Source organism: Microcebus murinus, chromosome 8 (assembly GCF_040939455.1).
Source record: "Microcebus murinus isolate Inina chromosome 8, M.murinus_Inina_mat1.0, whole genome shotgun sequence".
Lineage (NCBI taxonomy): Eukaryota > Metazoa > Chordata > Mammalia > Primates > Cheirogaleidae > Microcebus > Microcebus murinus.
The window spans coordinates 89835524-89858354 of NC_134111.1; the positions used below are offsets into that span (position 1 = coordinate 89835524).

The following is a 22831-nucleotide window of genomic DNA, read 5'->3' on the forward strand; positions in this document are numbered from 1 at the left end:
TGACCCCTCCTATGGCATGGTCCAGAAAAGTGGCAGAGAGTGAGCTGAGGACTGAGTGCAGCACTCTTCCCTGGGTGGCCAGAGAGTGGGGACATCTGGGGACCCCAAGAGTGGCTAGGGTGTAGCAAGAGTTTAGGGGGCAGCCCCGTCCTGCGATCCCTGCCCCGGGCTGGGGGCTGCCCCCTCCCCTGGCCTGGCTCCTGCCGCCCATGCTGCCGGTGAAACGCTGTTGACATGTCCTGAATTATTAAGCACGGGGTGGGCTCCGGAGCACATGCTGAGCGGAGCGGCTGGGGCTGCGCGGCGTGGCGGAGTGGCGGAGCAGCGCTCGCTCTCTCGCTCACTCGCTCGCTTGCAGGGACACACGCAGGGGCTGACAGCTGTGCTGGTGCTGATAAGGGAAGCCACAAGGAGACGATCGAGGAGAGAGACAAGCGGCAGCAGAGGCAGCAGCGGCAGAGGCAGCACCAGGGCTGCGGAGCTGCTGGGAGTGGGAGTGACTCCCCCACCTCGGGCCCCCACCCTGTCCCCGTCCTCCTCCCGCTTGCCCTGAGTTTAGAAGAGCAGCCGCTGCCACCACCGCCACTCCGGAGGGCACCGGGGCTGCTGGCTAGGGAAAGACAGGGGCAGGGAGGCTCTGGCCAGTCCCAGCAGCCGGGGACAGATGCCGATCGAGATTGTGTGCAAAATCAAATTTGCTGAGGAGGATGCGAAACCCAAGGAGAAGGAGGCAGGGGATGAGCAGAGCCTCCTGGGGGCTGCTCCGGGGGCAACTGCCCCCCGGGACCTGGCCACCTTTGCCAGCACCAGCACTCTGCACGGGCTGGGCCGGGCCTGTGGCCCAGGCCCCCACGGACTGCGCAGGACCCTGTGGGCACTGGCCCTACTCACCTCGCTGGCCGCCTTCCTCTACCAGGCGGCCGGCCTGGCCCGGGGCTACCTGACCCGGCCTCACCTGGTGGCAATGGACCCTGCTGCCCCAGCCCCAGTGGCAGGCTTCCCAGCTGTCACCCTCTGCAACATCAACCGCTTCCGACATTCGGCACTCAGCGATGCTGACATCTTCCACCTGGCCAATCTGACAGGGCTGCCCCCTAAAGACAGGGATGGGCACCGTGCCGCTGGCCTTCGCTACCCGGAGCCCGATATGGTAGACATCCTCAACCGCACTGGCCACCAGCTCGCCGACATGCTCAAGAGCTGCAACTTCAGTGGGCATCACTGCTCCGCCAGCAACTTCTCCGTGGTAAGTTCTGCCAGCTGGGCCGCCTGACCTGGGGTAGCCAGAGGCCAGGGGGTGGGGAGGAGCCGGTGGCAGGGGTGTGCAGGGGCATCCTCAACAGGGCTTCCCTTCCTTCCGCCACCAGAGGCTGGCCTCGTGTCTCCCCCGAGCCTGGTGTTTCCCACTGGCTTCCCAGCCGTGGAGCAGTGGACGCACAGGGGCTTACCCCAGGGCTGCCGCTCCTCTTCCTGGTTTGGCTGCGGCTGCAGTGTCCAGCTCTGGGGGCTGGGGCGGGGTGTCCTGGGGGCGGGCCCAGGTGTCCTGGAGCTGGTCAGCATTCAGGGAAGGGACGCACCATCCCAAGGCTGGATCAACTGACTCCCACTTTTCTGTTGTTCCCCTTTTCTTCTGAGGCTACTGGAGTCTTCTCCCCATCAAATGAGGGTGATGGGGAGGGGGTGTTTGGGGGCTCCGGCTAGGGAAGGACTCAGGGCTGCCTCCTGGGGAGCTGGCTGGGCAGGCAGGCTGGAGAGAGCTGGTCCTCATGCACACTGGGTGCCAGTGTCTCTTCTCTGGCCCTGTGTGTCTCACACACCCCCTTCACAGGCTCCCTCACACATCCCTCTTTCATTCTGCCCCTCCAGCTCTCCCGCAGGCCAGGCCCCCTCCGCTCCCCTGCCCAGCCCTGGCTCTGGCACTGGGAATCATTGATGCACTCTCATGTGCATAACTCACCCTCACTGCTGCCCTGGCATGCGCGCACACACACACATCTACTGCTCGGGGACACAGTTTCCCCGCACACTCCCTCTCGCACACACACTCAGCGTCTCTGTCACGACATTCACGTGCACACCTGCACACCCACACACCCAGAGAGCTACTCATCTCCTCGCCCATATCCCAGCTTTTGCTTAGCTGCCAAGGACAGGGTCACGCTGTGGCTGCCATCCCCTCTGGTGACACCCCCGCCCCCATCTATCTCAGTTGCTGCTCCCCATGTGGGGACTGCTGGCGCCATCTCTCACTTACGTGTGAATGCAAACACACAGTACCCACCTTCAGGTGTGTGAGGGGGTGGGTGTGTCTTGTATGCTGTCTGTCTGTCTGTCAGTGCTCCATTCACCCACAATCACAGGGTATCTAGTATTCATGGTGCTTGAGACACCTGCCCCCATCCACGGTCTGCTCCCAGCATTGTGTGTGTGTGTGTGTGTGTGTGTGTATGTGTGTGTGTGTGTGTGTGTGTGTTTTCATCCTTGTTACCACTGCCCATTGCATATGCAAATGCACGGTGTCAACATGGTGCCCACTCTGGCCCAGCCTCCAGTAGCCAGCCCCAGTGATGGGGAACCCCGCCAGGTTCTCACTCACGTGCCCCCTCAGTGTCACCAGGGAACGTGCTCCAACTAGGCTCCTGGCCCCCACCCTGCCTGCAGTGTCTGGGGCTTCCTGCCATTGGGTGGAGGAGTTAGGTAGAAATCCAGGGACAGGAAGGAGAGCATTGTCCAGGGACAAGAGTAAGGGGGCATTGGTCTATCGTCCGGATGTACACCCGTTCTCCTAGGGAAAAAATCACTGCTCCTCAAAGCCAGGGCTGGGAGAGCCCCAAGGAGGAGGTGGGGTGTGAGTGTGGCCTTTAGGATCCATGGGGCTTCTCTGTCCTACTTGTGCTGGGGGCTGGGCAGAGCCCAGTCTCAGCAGGTGCTGTTGGGGCAGAAATCAATGGGGCCTTTGTGTCCCTGAGTGGGAGTTTGTGTCTCAGGCCCTGGTTGGGGGTGGGCAGGAAAGGGGAAGGGTGCTGTGACCTGAGTGAGAGGGAAGGGGAGGAAAGGATGGAGGGCTGAGGAAGTACAGGGGGAGGCAAAGCGTCCCCTGGCCTCCAGGACAGCAGGAGGGACCTGCAGCATACCAGAACAGGGAGTCCCACGGAATCCTGGGGATGGCTGGGAGGAGTGAGGGTGGATTTCCCACAGTGCCTTCGGTACCGTGGAGCTGGAGAGAGGAGGAGTGTAGAAGTCTGCGGCTCACAGCTCAGCTAGGGCAGGACAGTGCGGGGAGGAGGGCAAAGCCAGCATCAGAGGCAGGAATTCCCCAGCGCCTACTCTCCACGTCCCCAGCCCAGTCTGGTACCTCTGCCCACACCTTCCCTGTCTGCTCGGTGCAAGGCTCCCTTGGACCTGGCATTCTCCGGCTGAGTCTGCACCAAATTCACCAGGGTCTGGAATTGTGGGTTGGGATGGGGGCCCATGATCCATGGCAATGAGGGAGGTGAGGTGTATTGTGGGGCAAGGCTGGAGAAGGGGCATGCAGATGAAGATATGGGGTCTCTCATGAGGACGCGAGGTCCATATTCGACTGTGGTGAGGACGTGGAGTCCACGATGGGGTCTAAAGTGGGGAGATGGGTACGTGTACCAACTGCTGGGAGCCCGCCAGGGTGGTGAGGTGGTCAGAGACAGGCCAGGCTTCAGTAAGGGGCTGGTTTGTGTTTTCTGTTGCTTTCCCTGTTTCCTCCCTCCCACTCCCCACTCTGCTGTGACCTTTCCTCCGGAATCCAAGTTAATAAATGTCACATTTTCCAGCCTATTTTTACTCCGGGTAATGCACCCTCCCCCAGTCCCCTCTGCTGCTGCTCTTGCTTCTGTTACCACTGCAATCGCTCTCCCCCCACACTCCCTAATATCCCCTCGTCTGCTCCCAATCAGTCAGCCGATCAATCAACATGGGGTTCTGTGTGCCTACTGTGTGTTGGGCTCCCTGCTCAGAGCTGTGGGGCACAGCAAAGAAGGGAAGCCCTGTTCCCAGTCCCTGTCCTCAAGCAGCCTATAGTCTTGTGGTGGAGCAGGCACAAGGACACTCAAAAGCTTAAGCAACCATGCAAGAGTTAATCAGCCATGCAAGCAGTGTCGTCAGGTGCCAGGATCAATTGCCAGGCAAGGTGCATGGATAAGAAGAGCCCGAGTTCAGAGAGAGAGGCCACTCTGGGCTGAGGAGCCCTGGAAAGCCCTAAGGGATGAGGCGGTCTTGAGAGGAGGGGACGGAAGAGGGGAGAAAGAGGGGAGAGGGCCCTGTGTGGTGGGGGGGGTGTCTTCTTCTCCACCCCTGCTAGCTCCAGCTAGCTCACCTCAGCCCTTCCCTTTCCCTCTCCCCTCCTCACCCAGTCTCATGCTGAGCCACTCCCACCTATGCCTCCTACTTTTACCACCACCTCTATGTCCCCCACCCCAGCCTTGTAGCTGGCTCTCCCTTGCTCCCTGTTTCCTGCCACCGTCTACACCCTCACCTCCATGCTCCAAGCCCAGCTGTACTTTCCCGGCTGTAGCTTGCGCTCAGCCTGCCTCTTACTAGAAGACAGAAGGCACTTTCTCCCTAGGCTTGTTTCTTGAGCTGTAAAATGCAAGGGTGGCTCTAACATTCAGCATCTCTCAGCTGCGGACTGTACACTGGAGTGGCCCATTGTGTGGGTTCTGGAGCAGCCTGACCACCTAGATTTGAACCTCTATTCTACCCGTTAAGCTATGTGGCCTTGGGGAAGCAAAAAAAAACCTCTGTGAGCATGTCTGTATATTTGTTAAATAGGATATTAGAAACTAAAAATTCGGGGTTGTTTTTGAGGAATCAAGAGACGCTTGTAAAGAGCTTAGGACACTGCTTGGCACACACACAGTATATGCACTCTGTACGTGTCAGCTGTTAGAAATGCCAGCACCCTGCCGGGCACGGCAGCTCACACCTGTAATCCTAGCACTCTGGGAGGCCAAGGCAGGAGGATTGCTTGAGGTCAGGAGTTCAAGACCAGCCTGAGCAAGAGAGAGACCCCATCTCTACTAAAATTAGAAATAAGCTAGAAACTACTAAAAATAGAAAAAAATTAGCCAAGTGTGGTGGCACATGCCTGTAGTACCAGCTACTTGGGAGGCTGAGGCAAGAGGATTGCTTGAGCCCAGGAGTTTGAGGTTGCTATGAGCTAGGCTGACACCACGGCATTCTAGCCTGGGCAACAGAGCAAGACTGTCTCAAAAAAAAAAAAAAAAAAAAAAGCCACCACCTCAATTCCTGGCTGTCTTTAACCTGACAGTTCCTAGCACTGCCTACTGGTTTCTGGCCCATGCATTGGGGTCACCGCTATTGTCTGTCACCTAGTCTTCCCCTGCTTTTGACCCTCCAGTCCACACCCTCCTCTGCCCTGTTCTGGCATCCCATTCTATTCAGCCCACCCAAATATGCACACATGTGTGCACATGTGCAGCAGTGCACACACGGTCTAGATCAGTGCTGGCCAAGGGAACACTCTGTGACGACAGAAGTGCTCTGTGTCTGTGCTGTCCAATATGGTAGTCACTAGCCACATGTGGCTAGTGAGCACTTGAAATATGATTAGTGTGACGGAAAATGAATTTCAATTCAAATAGCCACATGTGGCTAGAGTCCGCCGTCTTGGACGGCACAGCTCTCCATAGCCCTAGGAATGAGGTTTAGACTGCCTGGGTAGGGCCAGGCTGGGAATTACAGGAACCCAAGGATATAAGGTAATGGCTGCAGGCTGTGATCGGATGTCAGGCTGTCTACTCTCGGGGCTGAGGTCCCAGGTTGAGCTGAGGCCAGGGCCTGAGTCTGGGGGCTGGGGTCATTGGGGTGTCTGGAAACACCATGTGAGCAATGGTACCTTTCTTCTCAGGTGCAGGACATGACCTTGGTCCTTTATATTCTACTGTCTGTAAACTTGAGGCATGGGAGTTGGGTGGAGAAGCTCTAAAGAGGCTGGGGTACGACCCAGCCGCTCTCCTTGGGGTCCTCAAGGAGGGCTAGGCTAGGCTCTGGAGGGCCAGGAGATGAGGGCCCTGTGGGTGCCTTACATCCCCTCTGGGCTCTGAGGCTTCCCTCCCCCTCCCGACCCTTCTTCCCCACACGCTGGTGACTGCCGTGACTATTAATCACTCGCCCTGTTCTCTTCCTCTCTACTAATCAGGCACAATTAGACAAGGCCTCTTCCAGCTGGGCAGTTCCCCTCCCTGCCCTCCTCCCTCCTCTACCAGCTCCACCCAGCTGCCTGTCAGGACAGCTCCCAGGCAAGGGGAGCTGCATGCCAGTCCTCTATCACTCTCTGGCTGTCCCGGCCTCTAATTTGGGGGCCCCAGCACCCCCTCCTTCCATCCCAGTTTTCTTCTTTTTTTTTTTTTTTTTTTTTTTGAGACAGAGTCTCGCTTTGTTGCCCAGGCTAGAGTGAGTGCCATGGCGTCAGCCTAGCTCACAGCAACCTCAAACTCCTGGGCACGAGTGATCCTCCTGCCTCAGCCTCCCGAGTAGCTGGGACTACAGGCATGCGCCACCATGCCCAGCTAATTTTTTATATATATATCAGTTGGCCAATTAATTTCTTTCTATTTATAGTAGAGACGGGGTCTCGCTCTTGCTCAGGCTGGTTTTGAACTCCTGACCTTGAGCAATCCGCCCGCCTCGGCCTCCCAAGAGCTAGGATTACAGGCGTGAGCCACAGCGCCCGGCCCCAGTTTTCTTCTTAGCCCTTTCTCTTCCCTGGTGTGGTCAGGCCAATACCGACAGTCTCTGCTCCTCCACCCCTGCCCTTGGTCATGGGAAGAGCTACCCCACACTCCACCCTAACTCCATACCTTTGCCATTGGGTCAGAGCGTCTAAGGCTGCCCCTTGCCCCCTTGGCTCTGGAAGGAAAGGGGTTCTCCCTGAGGTTGGTCCAAGCCTCTTATCTACCGGAGGAGCTTAACTCTGCTCTCCACCCCCTGTCCCGCGCTGTGTCCCCATCTGGTCCCATCTTCTCCTGAGGCGTGAACCTCGAGCACATTTAGTTCAACATCTAGTTCAGGGTCGATCCTGCCTTCAGGAGCAGGTGGCTCAAGTCAGTGAGGGCACGCAGTAGGGTGTGAGAACTGAGGATCACCCAGCCTCGCAGGGGACAGCTCCAGCTACCCGTTGCCCTTTTCGACGGAGTCAGTGTTGGTGGGTTTTGTCAAAAGCAGCCCCCCATTCCTGATCCTTTCTGGCCCCCAGCCTAGACTGGCAACGGCAGCCCTGTTGCCTTTTGTCAAAAGAAGCTCCAAATGTTGATTACTTTAATAAAACTTTAACTGATTTTAAAAATATCGGAGACTACCTACAACTCACAGATTGCAGAACCTGGTGTACCCGCCGTCCCCACCTCCCTCCCACACACTGGCTGCTGCCCCTCAGGCCCTCCTGGAGGGGGCGCTCTCAGCCTGGCTGCTTGGGCGGTGGAGTTAGTAAAAGAGGATTTAAATGGCTTGGCCCAGCAGGGATGGGCAGGGACTGTTACTGTCACAGAGGGCTGGTCTGCAAGGGCAGTGCGGAGGGCATGAGGGACATGCTCCACCCAGCCCCACTCAGCAGCCCTGTGGCCTCTTCATTAATCAGGAATCAGCCCCGAGCTGGGCTCATTATCAGCTCAGCTTCTCACGGCACTGCCGGAAGATGCTGATTAGCATTTGAAGAAATGGCCCCTCGTCCCGTCCCCCTCCAATCCTCCCTCTTTCTCCCCAACCCGTGCTCCTTTCTGAACCCCCACCCCTGCCCTTCTGCTTCCCGAGAGGAATCTGCTCCCTCTGGTGGCTGGCGGCAGGGCGGCCTCTGGCAGGTCCAGCCTGGGGCAGAAAGCATCAGGACTGGGCGGGCAGGAGCCTGCCAGGAGCACGGGGAAGGGAAGGCGGAGCCTCACGGCTTCTCAGGTTGAGGCCCCTGAGTCAGTGGGTCCTACCGGGCAGGGGGTAGGGAGTGAATGGGGGGTGGAGCCTGAGGGTGGTCAGGGAGAGAGGGTCAGCCACCCTGGAGGAGGGGATGAGAGGGCATTATCAGTGCGCCTTCTAGGCTCTCCCTGTACCCCACTTGTTTTGAACAGCTGGAAGAGAAGGTGGGGACAGCCAGTACCAGGGACAGGAGGCCTAAGGGGAGAAGACCTGCCAGGGTTTTGGGGGTATTTGGGGCAAATCGCGGTGGAGACTTAGGTCTTCAGAGCCATCCTAGATTGGGGGAGAGGGAAGTAAGAGGACAGGGACAGAGACCCTGAGAGTGGAGACAGAGAGGTTCAGATGCTGTGTGTTTTCCAGGAAGGGGAGGAGGGTATCCGTGCTTCCTCCCTTGACTCCCAGGCTGGAAATCCATCCCACCCCCAAAATGTTCACCATGCCCTTGGGACACCCGTTGGGGTTGGGTTGGAGGGGAAGCAGTTCCAGAGAGATAGGCAGAGGCTGCAGCAGCCGAGGCAGCAGCGAGAGTTCAGAGAGGAGCCACGGGATGATTAAGGGGAAATGGAGGATTGATTTAGGAGGAAAGATTAAAGGAGCTAAATCCGTGGCGCTTGGCTCAGCGGTGACTAAGCGTGGACAGGATAATAGCTTACAAATGTGTGAAAGGTGTAAATACCAAACGGGGGGAGGGGAGGCGCTCGGAGGGCCGGGGGTAGCGGGGGCGGGGCGAGCGGAGTGGGGGCTGGACGAGCCCCCCCCCCAGCGCTGGGGACCCCTGGGCAACTGCCCCGTGGGGCTGGTTCCTCCACAGCGGGGGTGAACTGGGAGGAAAGCAGGGTCTTTGGAGCCCCGGGTTCCCAGCAAGGGGGTTCCGTTTCTGGGGCGCAGCTCCCTGGGCCTCGTGCTGATCTCCATGTCTCACTCCCGCCCGGCTGGGGATCTGAGGTCGCGGGTTCAAATCCCACCCAGCGCCCCTCCGCACTAGGCCTTTAAGCTGCCTCAGGCCCGCCAGCCACCCTGGCTCCGCTTGCGTCTCCCCAGGACCCCCGCCCGACTGTCCAGCTCCCGCCCCCCTCGTCCCCCTCCACGGCCGCGGCGGGCGGCGGTGTCTCCCTCCGCGGTGGAAGCCTCTGGCGCTGCTGTGTGCGGAGGTCACTTTGCCGAGGAGCCGGGAGCCGGGGGAATGCAAATGAGGCAAACCCAGGGAGGAGAGCGGAGGAGCCCGGAGGAGACGGCAGGGAGGGCGCTCGGGCGCCGTGATGGATGCCTGCCCCGCGGGAGGGAGCGCGGGGCGGCGAGGCGCGCGAGCCGGTGGGTGCGGCCCCCGGGTGCGGGTGGGCCCGGCCTGGGCGGCCAGGCTGCGTGTGCGGGAGGGGGCGGGGGCCGGGGATCCCGGCGGGTGCACACCCACCCGCCCACCGCCCCACCCCGCCTTCTCAGCCTGGTCCCCTCAACTCCTGCCGGGCCGTGGGTGTGTGCTCCACGGAGTAAGCAAAACTCTTAACGAATAACTTTGCATCGAGGGGCGGGAATGTCAGGGAAGGACTTAAGTTACCAATTAAAAATCCTGCCGCCTGCAAAATTGGCTTTCTAGGGTTTAAGGCCGAAAAACAGCTTTGACTGTTTACCTGGGTCCTGGAGGCCTGCGTTCTCTCCCGTGGAAACGCGGCGCACGCCTGGGACCACGGCGCTCTTCCTCGGCCCCTCGCCCTCCTGGCTGCGATGGCTGGGCCTCAGCCCGGAGCTGCCAGGCCTCCACCGCCGCCTCCTTTCCCTTCACCTCTGCTCACACATTTACATTTGAACAAACACTGTGGAGTGTTGGAGCCACCTTCGGGAGGAAGTGGCCCTGAAAAGCCTCGGGTGGCAGTGGAGGCAGTGGAGGTGTGTTGGCCACGTGGGAGGGCAGTGGGGCCCCTGCACGCACTTGTAAAGCCAGGTCTGCTGAGGGGGATAGTGTATTCCCCCTGTGTCTTGGCCGCTGAGGCATGACCTGATGCCCTTCCTGGGTAGGACAGTTGGCTTGATCAAAGTCACCCTCCAAGCCAAATTGAACTCCTATTCTACCATTGTGGCCTTGGCTGGGTTGCCCTATCATACTATGAATCACAATTAGTAACGATCTCTACTTGTGCGATTGTTGGGTTTATGTGTTTTGGATTCATGTGTTTTGTTCCCTGCTGTAAACCTGATACTTAGAACATGCCTGGTGCGCGTTGTAGGTGCTTAGTACACACAACAAATGGTGCTGGACAAATAAGTGTGGTCTGAACACCCATCATTTCTTGAGCACCTACTATTTGAAGGTGCTGTGTGCCAGGTGTGTATCACACGGTGGCTGAGTACAGACTCTAGGCCAGACTGCCTGGTCCCTGGCAGGTTCCTTACCCTCCTTGTGCCTCCATTATCCTGTCTGTAAAATGGGGATGATAGGAGTACCTCCAGTATCGGGTTTTTGTGAGGATTAAGGAGTTAATTAATGTAAAGCGCTTAGAACTGTGCCTGGCGCAAAATAAATGTTAGCTGGTGCTGTCATGCACAACATTTCTTTCCTCACAACACTCTGAAAGGTGCCTGTTGTTATTTCCATTTTACAGATGAAAAATGGAGCATCAGAGAGGGTAATTGACTAAGTCTGAATCCCACAGACTTAACTAAGGGCAAGGCCAGGACGTAATCTAGGTGGGGCTTTCCATCTGGTGGAAGAGCCTGAGGGGTCCGCTCTGACAGCTCCATCCTCCAAGCAGCTGCACCATCTTGGCAGGAAGCTCCATTGCCCCAATGGCCTCCCTGCTCTCTGATCACCTACCATGCATCACTCTGAACTTATCTCTAATTCTCACACATACCCTTAGCAGGAGGCATTATCAGTTCCCTTTTTATGGAGAACAAACCAAGGCTCAGAGAGTTTAAATCACATACGTGCTCAAGGTTGTTTGTCCAAGGCTGGTGGAAGAGGTGGGATTTGAACCCTGTTTTGTCAGGCTCCAAAATACATGCTCCTTTCCCCATGTTATGGGGCTTCTGTGTATGCATTTCTAGCACCACATACAACACTCAATCTCTGCCCTAGCTTGGTTCATGTCGGTCTCCTCAACACCTTTATTACTAATATCGAGGCCTCGTGTAATGATTTCACTTTGCAAATGCTTTTCACATACTTCATCTCTTTTGAGACTTACAAGTACCCTGTGAAATAAGTCAGGCAGAAATTTCTGTCCCTACTTGACAGGTGAGGAAACTGAGGTCCAGAGAAGTTGATAAATGACTTTGCTAACCAAAGTCACACAGGCTGTCAGTAGTGGAGCTAGAGCTGAGACTACTATCTACTGACTCCCAGGGAGGTGACTGAGGCTAGTGGACACAGCTGGGTTCCACTTCTGAATTTGCCTGTTTTCTGTGTGCCCTTGGATATGTACCTTGCATCTCTAGGCTGTTTCTGCCTTTGTACAATGAGGGGTTTGACTGTGACCTTGAAGTTGTGACCAGCACAGACACCCCTGGTGTTTTGGGTTGATGCCATCTTTCTTCCTCTGCCCCTGGAGAGGATAGTGGAAGAGGAGGAGGCCTCGAACCTGAATACTGGGCCACTCCTGAATAAAACTGGGGCCTGGGAGCTGTTCCAGCAGGCTGCTAATCACAGTCCAGGGCAGATGAAGATGCACCCCTTCCACTCCCCACTCTGGACCCCAGGGCACTGCAGCGGTTGAGAGGAGTTCTTGGTGGGGGGTGCCTAAGTGAGAGGCATAGGGATGGACCTAAGGGGAGGGCTGATGGAATCTGGGGGATGGGGCTACCATGGAAAAGTTGAAAGGGGAGGTGCCAGGACCAGAGGCAGGGTGCCCAGAAGGCAGTGGAGATAACGCCCAGGCTGCAGATTAGCTCTGGGATTAGCCTGGCCTGGCAGCTCATGCTGCTTTCTTATCTCCTGGAGGCCCAGGGCCATCTCCCCCCACAGCTCTGAGCCCTGGCCCTGCTAATTGCCTGTTAACCCTGTGGGCTCTGTGAGTGCAGGGAGGATGAAGAGGTGGGGAGAGCTGGGGGAGAATGCAAGCCAGCTAGCTAGGGAGAGCTTTCTGGAGAAATGGGAGCTGAGGATAGATGGAGCTTTGAGGGCTGAGAGAAGCCAGTGCTGCCTACTGAGAGGAGCAAGCTCTGGACAGATGTCTCCCTGCCCCTGATCAGAGTCTCAGGCACACCCAGAGAGAGGCCAGGGAGAAGGAAGGGGGAAGGTACTTGGAGAGGGGTTTTTGGCACCACAGATGGTGGTGGGGACCTTAGGCCCAGGAAAAAGTCTAGGAGGAGAGCAAGAGACAAAGACGACAGCTAGATGAAGGGGTGGCTGGAGAAGAAAACAAATGGATAGAGACGCAGAAGGCAAAGATCAGAAAGGCCAGGGGGCTTTCGGGCCTATAGGAGAGAAATACTGGCCAGGGGCTGGATGGGCTGACAGAGGGCAGGGGACAGAGAAACAGAGTCCAGGTGGACAGTTGAGCAGGTGCTAGGGGCAGATAGGGCAAGGGGTGGAGGAGGACCTGAGAGAAGCACTGAGATCAGCAAGCACAGGCTAGGGAGCCAGACAGACCCAGGCCAGGGGCCAGGCCAACAGGACAGGGAAGGTGGTCAGAGCGGGACAGGCAGAGGCTGGCCAGTAAGAAGGTAGTGGAAGGGTCCGAGGGTGTACATGCAGTATGTGGTCCTATCTAAGAGCTGGCCTTGGTTGGTCCGAGTGCAGTGGTGTTTACAACTAATTGATCACAACCAGTTACAGATTCCTTTGTTCCTTCTCCACTCCCACTGCTCCACTTGACCAGCCTTAAAAAAAAAAAAAAAAAAAAAAAAAAAGAGCTGGCCTGCTGGGGTCCAGAGGGGCTGTGGCAGGCCCCAGGGTCTGGCAAGGGCCGGGAGGCTGGACCTGAGAGCTCAGGTGGAGAGTGAGCAAGGGCTGCGATGGGGACAGGGCCAGTGGTGGGGGATCGGGAGATAGCCCCTCTGCCACCAGGGCCCTCCTTGGCCCAGGACCTTCCCCTTTCCTGGATTGGGTCCTGAACTCTCAACTCCTGCGCACACACCCTCCTTCTGGGCCAGTCCGTGGGGAAGGAGCAGTGGCTGGCCAGTGGGACCTTGTGGCTGAGCTGCCGTGCCGTCTCCATGGAAGAAGCTCTAGGCTGTGCTGCCACCAGAGTTCTGCCACTTAGGAGCTGCTTGGCCCAAGGACCGTCTCCTGGGCAACGCTGTGCTCTGCCTAGCAGTTGGGCCTGACCCGGGCTGTGCAGGTGGCCAGGTTCTGCCCATGTGGCCTGTCCGTTCTGTGCAGCGTGCCCCTCAGACCTGCGCAACTTCCACCCACCTACCTCCCTTCGTCACCCCCACTCTGCACAACCACTTCAAGGACTCGTGTGCCAGGTAATCCCTCCCTCCCCAGCCAGGCGTTCACTTTGTCCTATATGGCGCTGGACTCAAGGCCATGTAGCACGTGTCCGTGTTTGTATGTTAGAGGTATCAGGTGGGGAGGCTGCCCCAGCCCCATCAGGGTCAGGAGCCTCCAAGAGTCATTTGTTCACTGAACACCCACCTAGTGTTTTATAAGCACCTTCTGTGCTTTGACTTGGGGTTCAGTTCTGTTTTGAATCTCAGCTGTCATTTACTTGCTGGGTGCCCTTAGCCAAGTCACTTTTCTTCTCTGAACTTCCATTACCTCATCATTAAATGGGGGCAACAATACTTACCTCATGTGGGTTTCCTAGAGGCTCAAAGGAGAAAGGAGATCAAAAGCACCGATCACAGACCTGGTACGAAGTGGGGACGTTTGATAGTGTTCACTCTCCTTCCCCACCGCACACCTTCTGCACGTCTCGCTGGATTCTGGGGGTGCCCAGAGGGAAGCAGGACTCCCAGCCTCAGGGAGTTCACAGTCCCATGACACTGCCTGGCAGTCAGGGCTCTGCTGAGGTGGTGCTGAGGGACATGAGTGAGCATCTCATAACCCGGCCCCCATGCAGCCCAGGCCTTGTTTAGCCTCTCAACTAGAGCGTACACATAAAACTGGCTGCGTCAGCAAGAGCTGATTCCAGCGTCTTCTTGGCTTGAAATAGGAAAAGGTTGGGTACTTTCAGATTTCTGCACATACTTATACATTCCTCCTATCTGCCTTCCCCACACCACCGGGCACCCAGGAATCTTGCACCGAGCCCACTTCAGGGTTCCCCCACCTCCAGTGGCATATCAGCGCATGAGTCCAGAATCAGGCTGTCTTGCTGGACTCTTGCCCCTGCATCTTTCTATATAAAGTGGTGCATGGACCAGCAGGTAGTCAGAAACACAGGCTCTCAACCCTGTCCACCCCCCCACCCCCAGCCACCTGCATCTATTAAATCAGAATCTTTTCTTTAAAAAGATCCCCCAGTGATTTGTGTGCACATTAAAGCTTGAGAAACTCTGATCTTGGAGACCTTGGGACATCAGCGGAACTCTCTGAACCTCAATTTCCTCATCCATAGAACGGGGAAATAATAATACCTACCTCATAGGCTAGTTGTGAGGATTCAACTAGATAGAGCATGTTAAGTAGTGCCTGGGGCATATTGAGTGCTCCTGAACTGTGGGTAACACCCACTCCTGCCCCGGAGATATACACACAGCAGGGAGTGGGGCAAGGGTAATACAGACAGGTGGGGGGCATGGGGGAAAGGAGAGAAATAAGGGACAGGTGAGAAATTAAGAGGCAGTGGATGGCCAGGTGTGGTAGTTTATGCCTTTAATCCCAGCACTTTGGGAGGCCAAGGTAGGAAGTTCGCTTGAGACCAGGAGTTTGAGACCAACCTGGGCAACATAGTGAGACTCCATCTTTACAAAAATTAAAAAAAAAATAGCTGGGTTTGTGGTGGTAGTCCCAGCTACTGGGGAGTCTGAGGCAGGAGGATCACTTGAGCTCAGGACTTTGAGGCTGTAATGAGCTATGATCATGCCACTGCACTCTAGCTGGGCAACAGAGTGAGGTCCTGGCTCAAAAAATTAAAAAAAAAAAACACCCAAACAACAACAACAAATCAGGCAGCAGATATAGAAAAGAAAGGGTGAGGAAGGCACAGAGAAATGGAGCAGAACGGAAGGAGAAATAGGGGAAAAGAAAGGGACAGGCATTGGAGTACATTCCTGTCTCATTTCATTTGGGCTGAGCTGGGTCCTGAGATGGGGGTAGGCTTGGGGGGGGGGGTGCCAGCAGTGAGTGGTAGGAACAGCTTGAGCCTTGCATCTGGAGGAGTTTCACCTCCTCCACTCCCTAGCTGTGTGACTTTGAAGAAGTTACTTCACCTCTCTGATTTGCAGTTTCCTCTTTTTTAATAACCTGGGTAACTAAACCTACCTGATACCTGAGTTGCTGAGTGGATGAAATGGGGCAGCAGATGCCACCACGTTCTGTAAACTCCAAGGTACTTTCTTTGTTATGCACGTGTTTTTGTCTTAGGAATCCTAGGCAGGGTACTTGGGTGACAGAAGAACTGCGTGAAGGAAAGATCAGGGCTGCAGTCCCTGGAGCACTGCGCCAGGGTGGTCAACCCAGGAGGCGACAGCGGACTGAACCTCCTTCCACCAGATGTCTCAGGAGGACCCTCGGTTCTCAGAACTCCGCACGTTCACTACCCTCAACCCGGCCTCCCCCTGCCACGCGCTCCCTCCGAAGCCGGGCAGCCAGGATATCTTTTCCCTTTAACACCGCCTCAAGCCATCTCTCCCAGCTTTTACCAGAGTGAGAGTGTTCCCGAGGAGAGGGCGGGGGAGCGCGCGCGCGTGATTGAGTGCGCCGACCCCGCGCCCCCAGGGAAGGTGCTGCCTGTGATGGGTTTGACCCGGGGGCTCGTCTCTGTGGGGTGAGCCTGGCAGGGGGGAACTAGAACCCGCCTCTCCCGCAACCTCTTCCCCACCCCTGCCGCTGCGCAACTCCTGGTGGCCGCTAAATCCCCGGCCAGAGCCTCGGCTTCCACCTCCGGGGCGTCAGCGCCATCTGCTGTCCACGCCGGGAACTCCCCGCAGAGGAAGGGGCGCTGGGCGTCTGCGCTTGTGCCCCGCATTGGGCCAGGTGCTGGGGACGCCACACAGGCTCACTGACTGTTCCTGTGCAGCAGACACTCTGGTGGGGGGAGACGGACAATGGACCGGAGGCACGTAGATGGGCAAGATCATCTCAGGTCTTGATAAGTACTTTGAGCAAACCAGTAAACACGTGGGTGGGTGGAGGGTGACACTGTGAACGCGGGTGTGGTGTATGAGTGTAACACTTGAGCTGTGGCTCAGGAGATGGACAGCTACCCCTGCCAAGAGCTTGTGTGTGGGGGTGGGCATTCCAGAAGAGGGTACAACAGCAATAGAAGCCCGAGGAGGAAAGGAGTCCAGATGTTTCCATTTGTCACAGAGATTGGGGGGGCGGCGATGTGGGGGAAAGGCAGGCAAGAGTCACATCACGGGGAGACGTTCGGGCTAGGGAAGGAGTGTGACTTCATTCTCTGAGAAATAGGAAGCCACTGTTGGGGTTTTAAGCCAGGGGGATGGCTTGATTGTCTCTGAGCACTTCTGCTGTGGGGGAGGGGCGAGGATGGGGGACTGTCAGGAGGAGATGATGGTGAGAGGGGACTCATTGGGGGCTTGAGGAAAGGGGGTGGATTCTAAATACATATCAGAAGTAGCCCAGAACTAGCTGTTGGATTGCATGTGGGGTGAGGGAGAGGAAGATTTCAGGGATTTTGACTTGAGAAATGGGATAGACCCTTTACTCAGAGGAGGAGAATGGTGGCAGGGGTGGGGGACATAATCTGGGAGGGTATCAGGAGTTCTGCTATTGGTATGTTGTTCAGTTGGAGATACCTTTTCATTGTCTAAGGGAGGATGTCAGTAGAAAAGATGGAACTCAGGGAGAGGCAGGACTGTATATTGGTTGCTGGGATATGGGACAGGGATGTGCAGGCCGGTTCAGTGACCCTCAGGGAGGATGGGGAAACTTGGAGTTGTCTTAGCCTCTCCTTCCATCTCCCCTCCTGCTCTCACCCCCACCCCAGGTCTATACTCGCTATGGGAAGTGTTACACCTTCAACGCCGACCCGCAGAGCCCGCTGCCCAGCCGGGCGGGGGGCATGGGCAGTGGCCTGGAGATCATGCTGGACATTCAGCAGGAGGAATACCTGCCCATCTGGAGGGAGACAAGTACGCAGGCGGGAAAGGGACAAGGGCCAACCTTGGGACTCGGGCCTGGGCCCTCTGTCCGGGGTGGGTTTCCAAAGGTCCTCATCTCTGCTGTGCAGATGAGACGTCGTTCGAGGCAGGCATCCGGGTGCAGATCCACAGCCAGGAGGAGCCACCCTACATCCACCAGCTGGGCTTTGGGGTATCCCCAGGCTTCCAGACCTTTGTGTCCTGCCAGGAACAGCGGGTGAGCACCATAGCTGGACCCTGGGTTGGGCACAGAGCTGTGCCTTAGGGCTCAGAGGGGATGCTGACCAGACCTGCCCCCAGAAACTCACAGCCCACCAGCTGGCTGTGTGGACTTTCCTGGGGCTGCAGACACTGAAGGGCTGGGCAGGGCTCCTGGGCATGACCTCATCATGCCCCACCTCTGCAGCTGACTTATCTGCCCCAGCCCTGGGGCAACTGCCGGGCAGAGAGCGAACTCAGGGAGCCTGAGCTTCAGGGCTACTCGGCCTACAGTGTGTCTGCCTGCCGGCTGCGCTGTGAGAAGGAGGCCGTACTTCAGCGCTGCCACTGCCGGATGGTGCACATGCCAGGTGGGCTCCCCACCCCCAGCCAGCTCTTCGTACCACCCTGCCAACTCCAGAGCCTCCAGAGGCAGGGCACTGCTCATGTGCACAGGCAGAATGCATGTGTACAACACGTGTGCGTGTCTACATCTGTGCGAGTGTGCATGTGTATGCATTTGGGATTTTATGTTTTCACATATGCATTGGGAATGCAGGCACGCATATGCTTGTGTGCATGTTAATATGTGTTTGTGTATGCATGTGCTTATGTGCATCTGTGCTTGTATATTTGTCAGGGTTTGTGTGCATTTGCTCAGACACATGTATACAAACGTGTGTGTGCATACTAGTGTGCATATGTTTTTGTGCATATATGCATGTATGCATTTTCATGCTTATATGTATGAATGTGTATAAATTCATCTGAACGTGCAAACATGCATATTTGTGTGCATTGGGTATGTGGTGGAGGAGAGAGAAAGGATTGTAGATTCCAGGAATAATTTTCTCTCCTTTCAGGCAATGAGACCATCTGCCCGCCAAATATCTACATCGAGTGTGCCGACCACATCCTGGGTCCGTGCTGCCTTCCCCCTTCCCTGCTTCTGCAGCGCCCTCTGCCTGTCTCTGTCCACCTTCTCCTTACTGTCTTGGTGCCTCTCCTCCCAATCTCTCTCTGGAGGGTTCTTCCTGGGGGTTGAGCCTTATCCCATACTTCAGTGGGGGGGGGGGCTGAGGACCTCTGCAGGTGTAGACACTGGGTAAGTGGAGGTAGCAGCGTGGGGAATTGCAGAGAAGCCAGGACTGGGAGTCAAGGGCTGGGCTGCTCATCTTGGTTCAGCTAATGAGCTTACCCTTGCTGAAAGAGTGAAATGACTTCTCTCTTGGTCTCAGGAAAAATGCATTGGTGGCTATCGGTGTGGGTAAGGCAAGCCCCATCTGCCCACAGGTCTCACCTGATCTCCAATTCATCCATCCATCCATCCATTCATTGATTCATTCATCCAGACCTTTGCAGCCTGTGCTGGGTGCTGGAGGTGAGAAGGTGAGAGTGGGAGCAAGAGCGCTACCCTTGCAGAGCTCACAGCCCAGCAGGTCCGTGGACAGGCATTATGACACAGTGTGTCAGCTCTTGGATAGGGGAACCTCAGGGGTGCCACAAGGCCCCAGCCTCAGAAAGCAGGGAAGATTTCCAGAGAAAGGGACATATTAGCTGGCGCTTGAAGGCTGCATGAGTCAGCCAGGTGCAAAGAGGACATGTGCTAAAGACCTTGTGGCCAGAGAGAGTGTGCTGTGTCTGGGGCACTGAAAGGTCAGTGTGGCTGGAGGGCAGAGAACAGGGAGGGAGTGGAAAGAGTGGAGGAGGGGCCTCAGGCAAGAAGGTGAGTCTGATGAGAGGTGGAATGGTATAGGAGGGAAGGAGGACTAGAAGCCCGGGACTGGCCGGGTGCTCACTGCAGCAATCCAGATGTGCTGGGATCCTGGGGATGGGTTTGAGAAGCTGGGCAGCGGAATCCCACATCCAGACCTTCTCTGTTTCCCATGCCACCTTCACCTGTCAAAGAGGTAATTGAAGAGGGTTCAGTGAAGGAACAGATGATGTGAGCAGGGGTAAGGGAGCCACAAGGCATGGTGAGGGTCCACAGAGCTAGCAACACCTGGGAGCCTTCACCCCTGTATCCCTAGGCCTGTAGGGTAGAGAAGGGGAGCTCTGTGTAACCCAGAGAGAGACCTGTGGCATCTGAGAGGACCAGCTGACAGCAGCATGGCTGGAGGAATGCAGTGAGGAAGCTAGAGGAAGAAATATTCTGCCCGCCCACCCTCTGATTCTGCTGGGGCCTCCTGAACCGGACCCAAAGCCAGAGGGCAAGGGAGTCTAGGTGATGCACTTGGCAGAGATCAGGCTCTTGATCTGGGGCTCAGAGCAAGGTGGAGAAGGGAGGAGAGTGGATCTGAAGGGGCAAGCAGAGAAAACCTAGCACACCAAGCATGTGGATCCTGTCTATCCATCTGCCCATCGATCTGTCCATCTGTCCATCCACCCATCCATCTCAGCATCCTTTCCACACCTCCTTGTGTGTCTGAGGCCTCATGTAGTCGATTAGTTCTGGTGGATGGGTTCTGCCCTCCCTCTGAGCCATGAGGACCTTCCTGTCCCAGGGTGCTGGAAGGGTGCTGGGGGGTTCTGCTTACACCTGCTTTTTTGGGTTGTGGAAGCTGGTCCAGGAGGGGACCCCCAGCCAGTCTCCTCTAGGAAGTGCCACAGCTGGCCAGTAAAGTCCCTCATGTGGACCTGCCTGTGCCTCCTCCCTGAAGCTCGTGGGCCTTTGGACCTCCCCACGCCCCACCCTATTCCCACTGCAGTTGGTGCCTCTGTGTTGCAGACTCCCTGGGTGGGGGCTCCGAGGGCCCATGTTTCTGCCCTACCCCCTGCAACCTGACACGCTACGGGAAGGAAATCTCCATGGTCAAGATCCCCAACAGAGGCTCAGCCCGGTACCTGGCAAGGAAGTACAACCGCAACGAGACCTATATACGGTGCGTGTGTGCTCATGCCTGGGCACGGTGGAGACTGGAATTGAGCTGCATCTTTGCTCAGGATGAGCTTTCTGCCGGGAATGTTTCTCACACTCCTTTTCTTCTAACTAACCTCTACCCATCGTTCAAGTCACAGCCTGTGTCTCCTCCTCCAGGAGGCACTTCCCGGTCCAAACACCTCATCTGAGTTCCCACAGCACCCTGTATATATCTCTGTCATTCCATATGCCCCATTGTTTTTGATGTCTTTGTTTATGTGTCTTTCTCCCTGGCAACCTGGGAGCCATTAAATGCTCGGGAGTGCGTGTGCGGTGTGGAGGGAAGGCACAGGATGGGGTGGGAGGTGCACAGGTCCTGCAGGAGGAGGCAGGAGGGGCTCTGCTGATCCTTGGTCTGAACCCTGCAGCCATGGGACCCTGCAGGTCCCACAGAGACCTGTGGGAGGGTGCAGTCTGGGCAGGAGGTCATTAGAGAGCAGCAGCAAAGAAAGCAGCTTGAATATAAAGGTGCAGTGGGACAGGGCACAGGCGGCTTTGAAAGTGAGGAATTTTGGAGTGGACTGATGGGCAGTAGGGAGCCACTGAAGGTTCTAGAGAGGCATAAGGATGAGGCAAAGTGAACACTATCTGCTGCTTCAAGAGGGAATCCTTCAGGAGTTTTATTTTGCTGTCCAGGTCCTTTGCTACCTACTCCTCAAAATAAGAAGCTAACACACACCTGGGACCACCTCCCCTCACAGCCTTGGGAACCCGAGGGCATGGCCACAGCTTCTCAGGGCAGGGAGTCTCAGATCAGGATGCCCACCAGCTGCCTCCTATGAGGAGCTGCCCGAGTGGCCCCACATGGACATACACTTCCTATCTCCACAGGGAGAACTTCCTGGTGCTAGACGTCTTTTTCGAGGCCCTGACCTCTGAAGCCGTGGAGCAGCGAGCAGCCTATGGCCTGTCGGCCCTGCTGGGTGAGACACGGCCCTGCCTGCCTGCAGCGTGCGTGGGGTGGGCCGGCCTGGCCTGCTTCCTCTGACCCTGCTCTCCTGCCCCCAGGAGACCTCGGGGGACAGATGGGCCTGTTCATTGGGGCCAGCGTCCTCACGCTGTTGGAGATCCTCGACTACATCTATGAGGCAAGGGCCCCGGCCAGGGGGGTGGGGGGTGGGGGAGGCTGTGGGAAAAGCAGAGGGGGCAGCACGGGCGCCCTGCTGGGGCTGGTCTGGCTACCCTGAGTACAGGGAAGGCCTGAGGGCCCTGAGGAGCCAGAAGGGGATCGGTAGGCAGGAGGGTTACTAGGGGTTTGCTGTGGCAGCGAGTCCTCTGAGCTGGGCCTGGGAAGGCCCTCCCTTCTCAACCAAATTTCCTGAGCCCACTGCTGTCCCCCACCCTGAACCCCAAGGTGTCCTGGGACAGACTGAAGCGGGTATGGCGGCGACCCAAGACCCCCCTGAGGACCTCCGCTGGGGGTATCTCCACCTTGGGGCTGCAAGAGCTGAAGGAACAGGTGAGAACAAGCCCTGTGGAGTGCGGAGCCAGCACCCTCTCCCTGGGGCGGGGAGCCCCATTGTTTCTGGACTAGCCCGTGGGAGGAAGGTCAAAGAAAGGCTGGCTGAGCCAGGCTGGGGCACCACTGGAGCTCTCCCTGCCCCACTCTCTCTTCATCTTGCAGAGTCCCTGCCCAGGCCGGGGCTGTGCTGAGGGTGGGGGGGCCAGCAGCCTGCTCCCCAACCACCACCACCCGCATGGCCCCCCAGGAGGCCTCTTTGAAGACTTCGCTTGCTAGAATGGTGCTGTGTCTGAGAGGACCCAGGAATCTGGGACCCCTCCCCAGATCCCCAGCAAATTCTCCTCCTGCTCCTGAGACAGAGGCTGAGGGGAGGGGGTGGTGCTCCCTGGGAGGGCCAGGACTCAGTTCCTCTCTCATCCTACCCGGGTGTCAGCTGCTTTGCACAAGGGTCCTTCTTGTTCTCCCCCACCCCCCAGCTGGTGCCCAGGGAGGGCTGGAGACCAGACTGTGGTCCCCTGTGGAGGGGAAGGGAGGGAAGGAGAGAGGGAGGTGGAAGATAGAGCCCACCCCAGCAGGGGTGGGACCCTCTGTACATTTGTATATATTTAGGGAGGACTGGGTGGGGGTGGGATACAGATATAGAAGGTGGGTGGGGCTACAAGGGTGGGTGATTCAGGCACAGCCAGGGTCCCAGCCCAAATGTCAGCAGGAGACCGGGAGCCCCAAGAACTCAGGAGTGCTGGGCGGGGCTGCCCTTTCCGGCCCAGCCTCCCCTCTTGGCAGGGGGAGTGTGTAGCCCAGCAGGCCTGGCCGAGCTCCCAGTTCCCCCTGCACCAACCCCACCCCCAGAGTCCCTCCACAGGGAGCAGGCAGGAGACCTTTCTGACCTTGGCTAATCTGGAGGGTGGGAAGGGAGCCTTCTCAGGCCACTCTCCCTCCAGTCTCATTTTATAAAGTGCTGACAAAATTGGGAATAAAGAAGCATAAAGAATTCTGTGTATGTGTGACCAAGCACGTGCTGGGGGCTGGGGAGGGGCTGGGTACACGCATGACTTGGTCTGGGGTGGAAGGAAATGCAGGCCCCA

The 22831-nt window shown here is 57.1% G+C and overlaps 1 protein-coding gene across 2 annotated transcripts; it reads left to right on the top strand.

Moving 5' to 3' along the window:
- Positions 1-610: 610 nt before the first annotated feature.
- ASIC4 (acid sensing ion channel subunit family member 4) lies at positions 611-22724 on the top strand. Of its 2 annotated transcripts, XM_076005974.1 has the most exons (10): positions 611-1246; positions 17013-17157; positions 17256-17383; positions 17573-17735; positions 18228-18284; positions 20093-20246; positions 21116-21207; positions 21293-21372; positions 21639-21743; positions 21909-22724. In XM_076005974.1, the coding sequence occupies exons 1-10, from the start codon at positions 665-667 to the stop codon at positions 22020-22022; spliced, it is 1620 nt and encodes a 539-aa protein (XP_075862089.1). In that variant the 5' UTR covers positions 611-664; the 3' UTR covers positions 22023-22724. The 2 variants fall into 2 exon arrangements, with proteins under 2 accessions (XP_075862089.1, XP_075862088.1); XM_076005973.1 differs by lacking the exon at positions 18228-18284.
- The last annotated feature ends 107 nt before the right edge of the window (positions 22725-22831 follow it).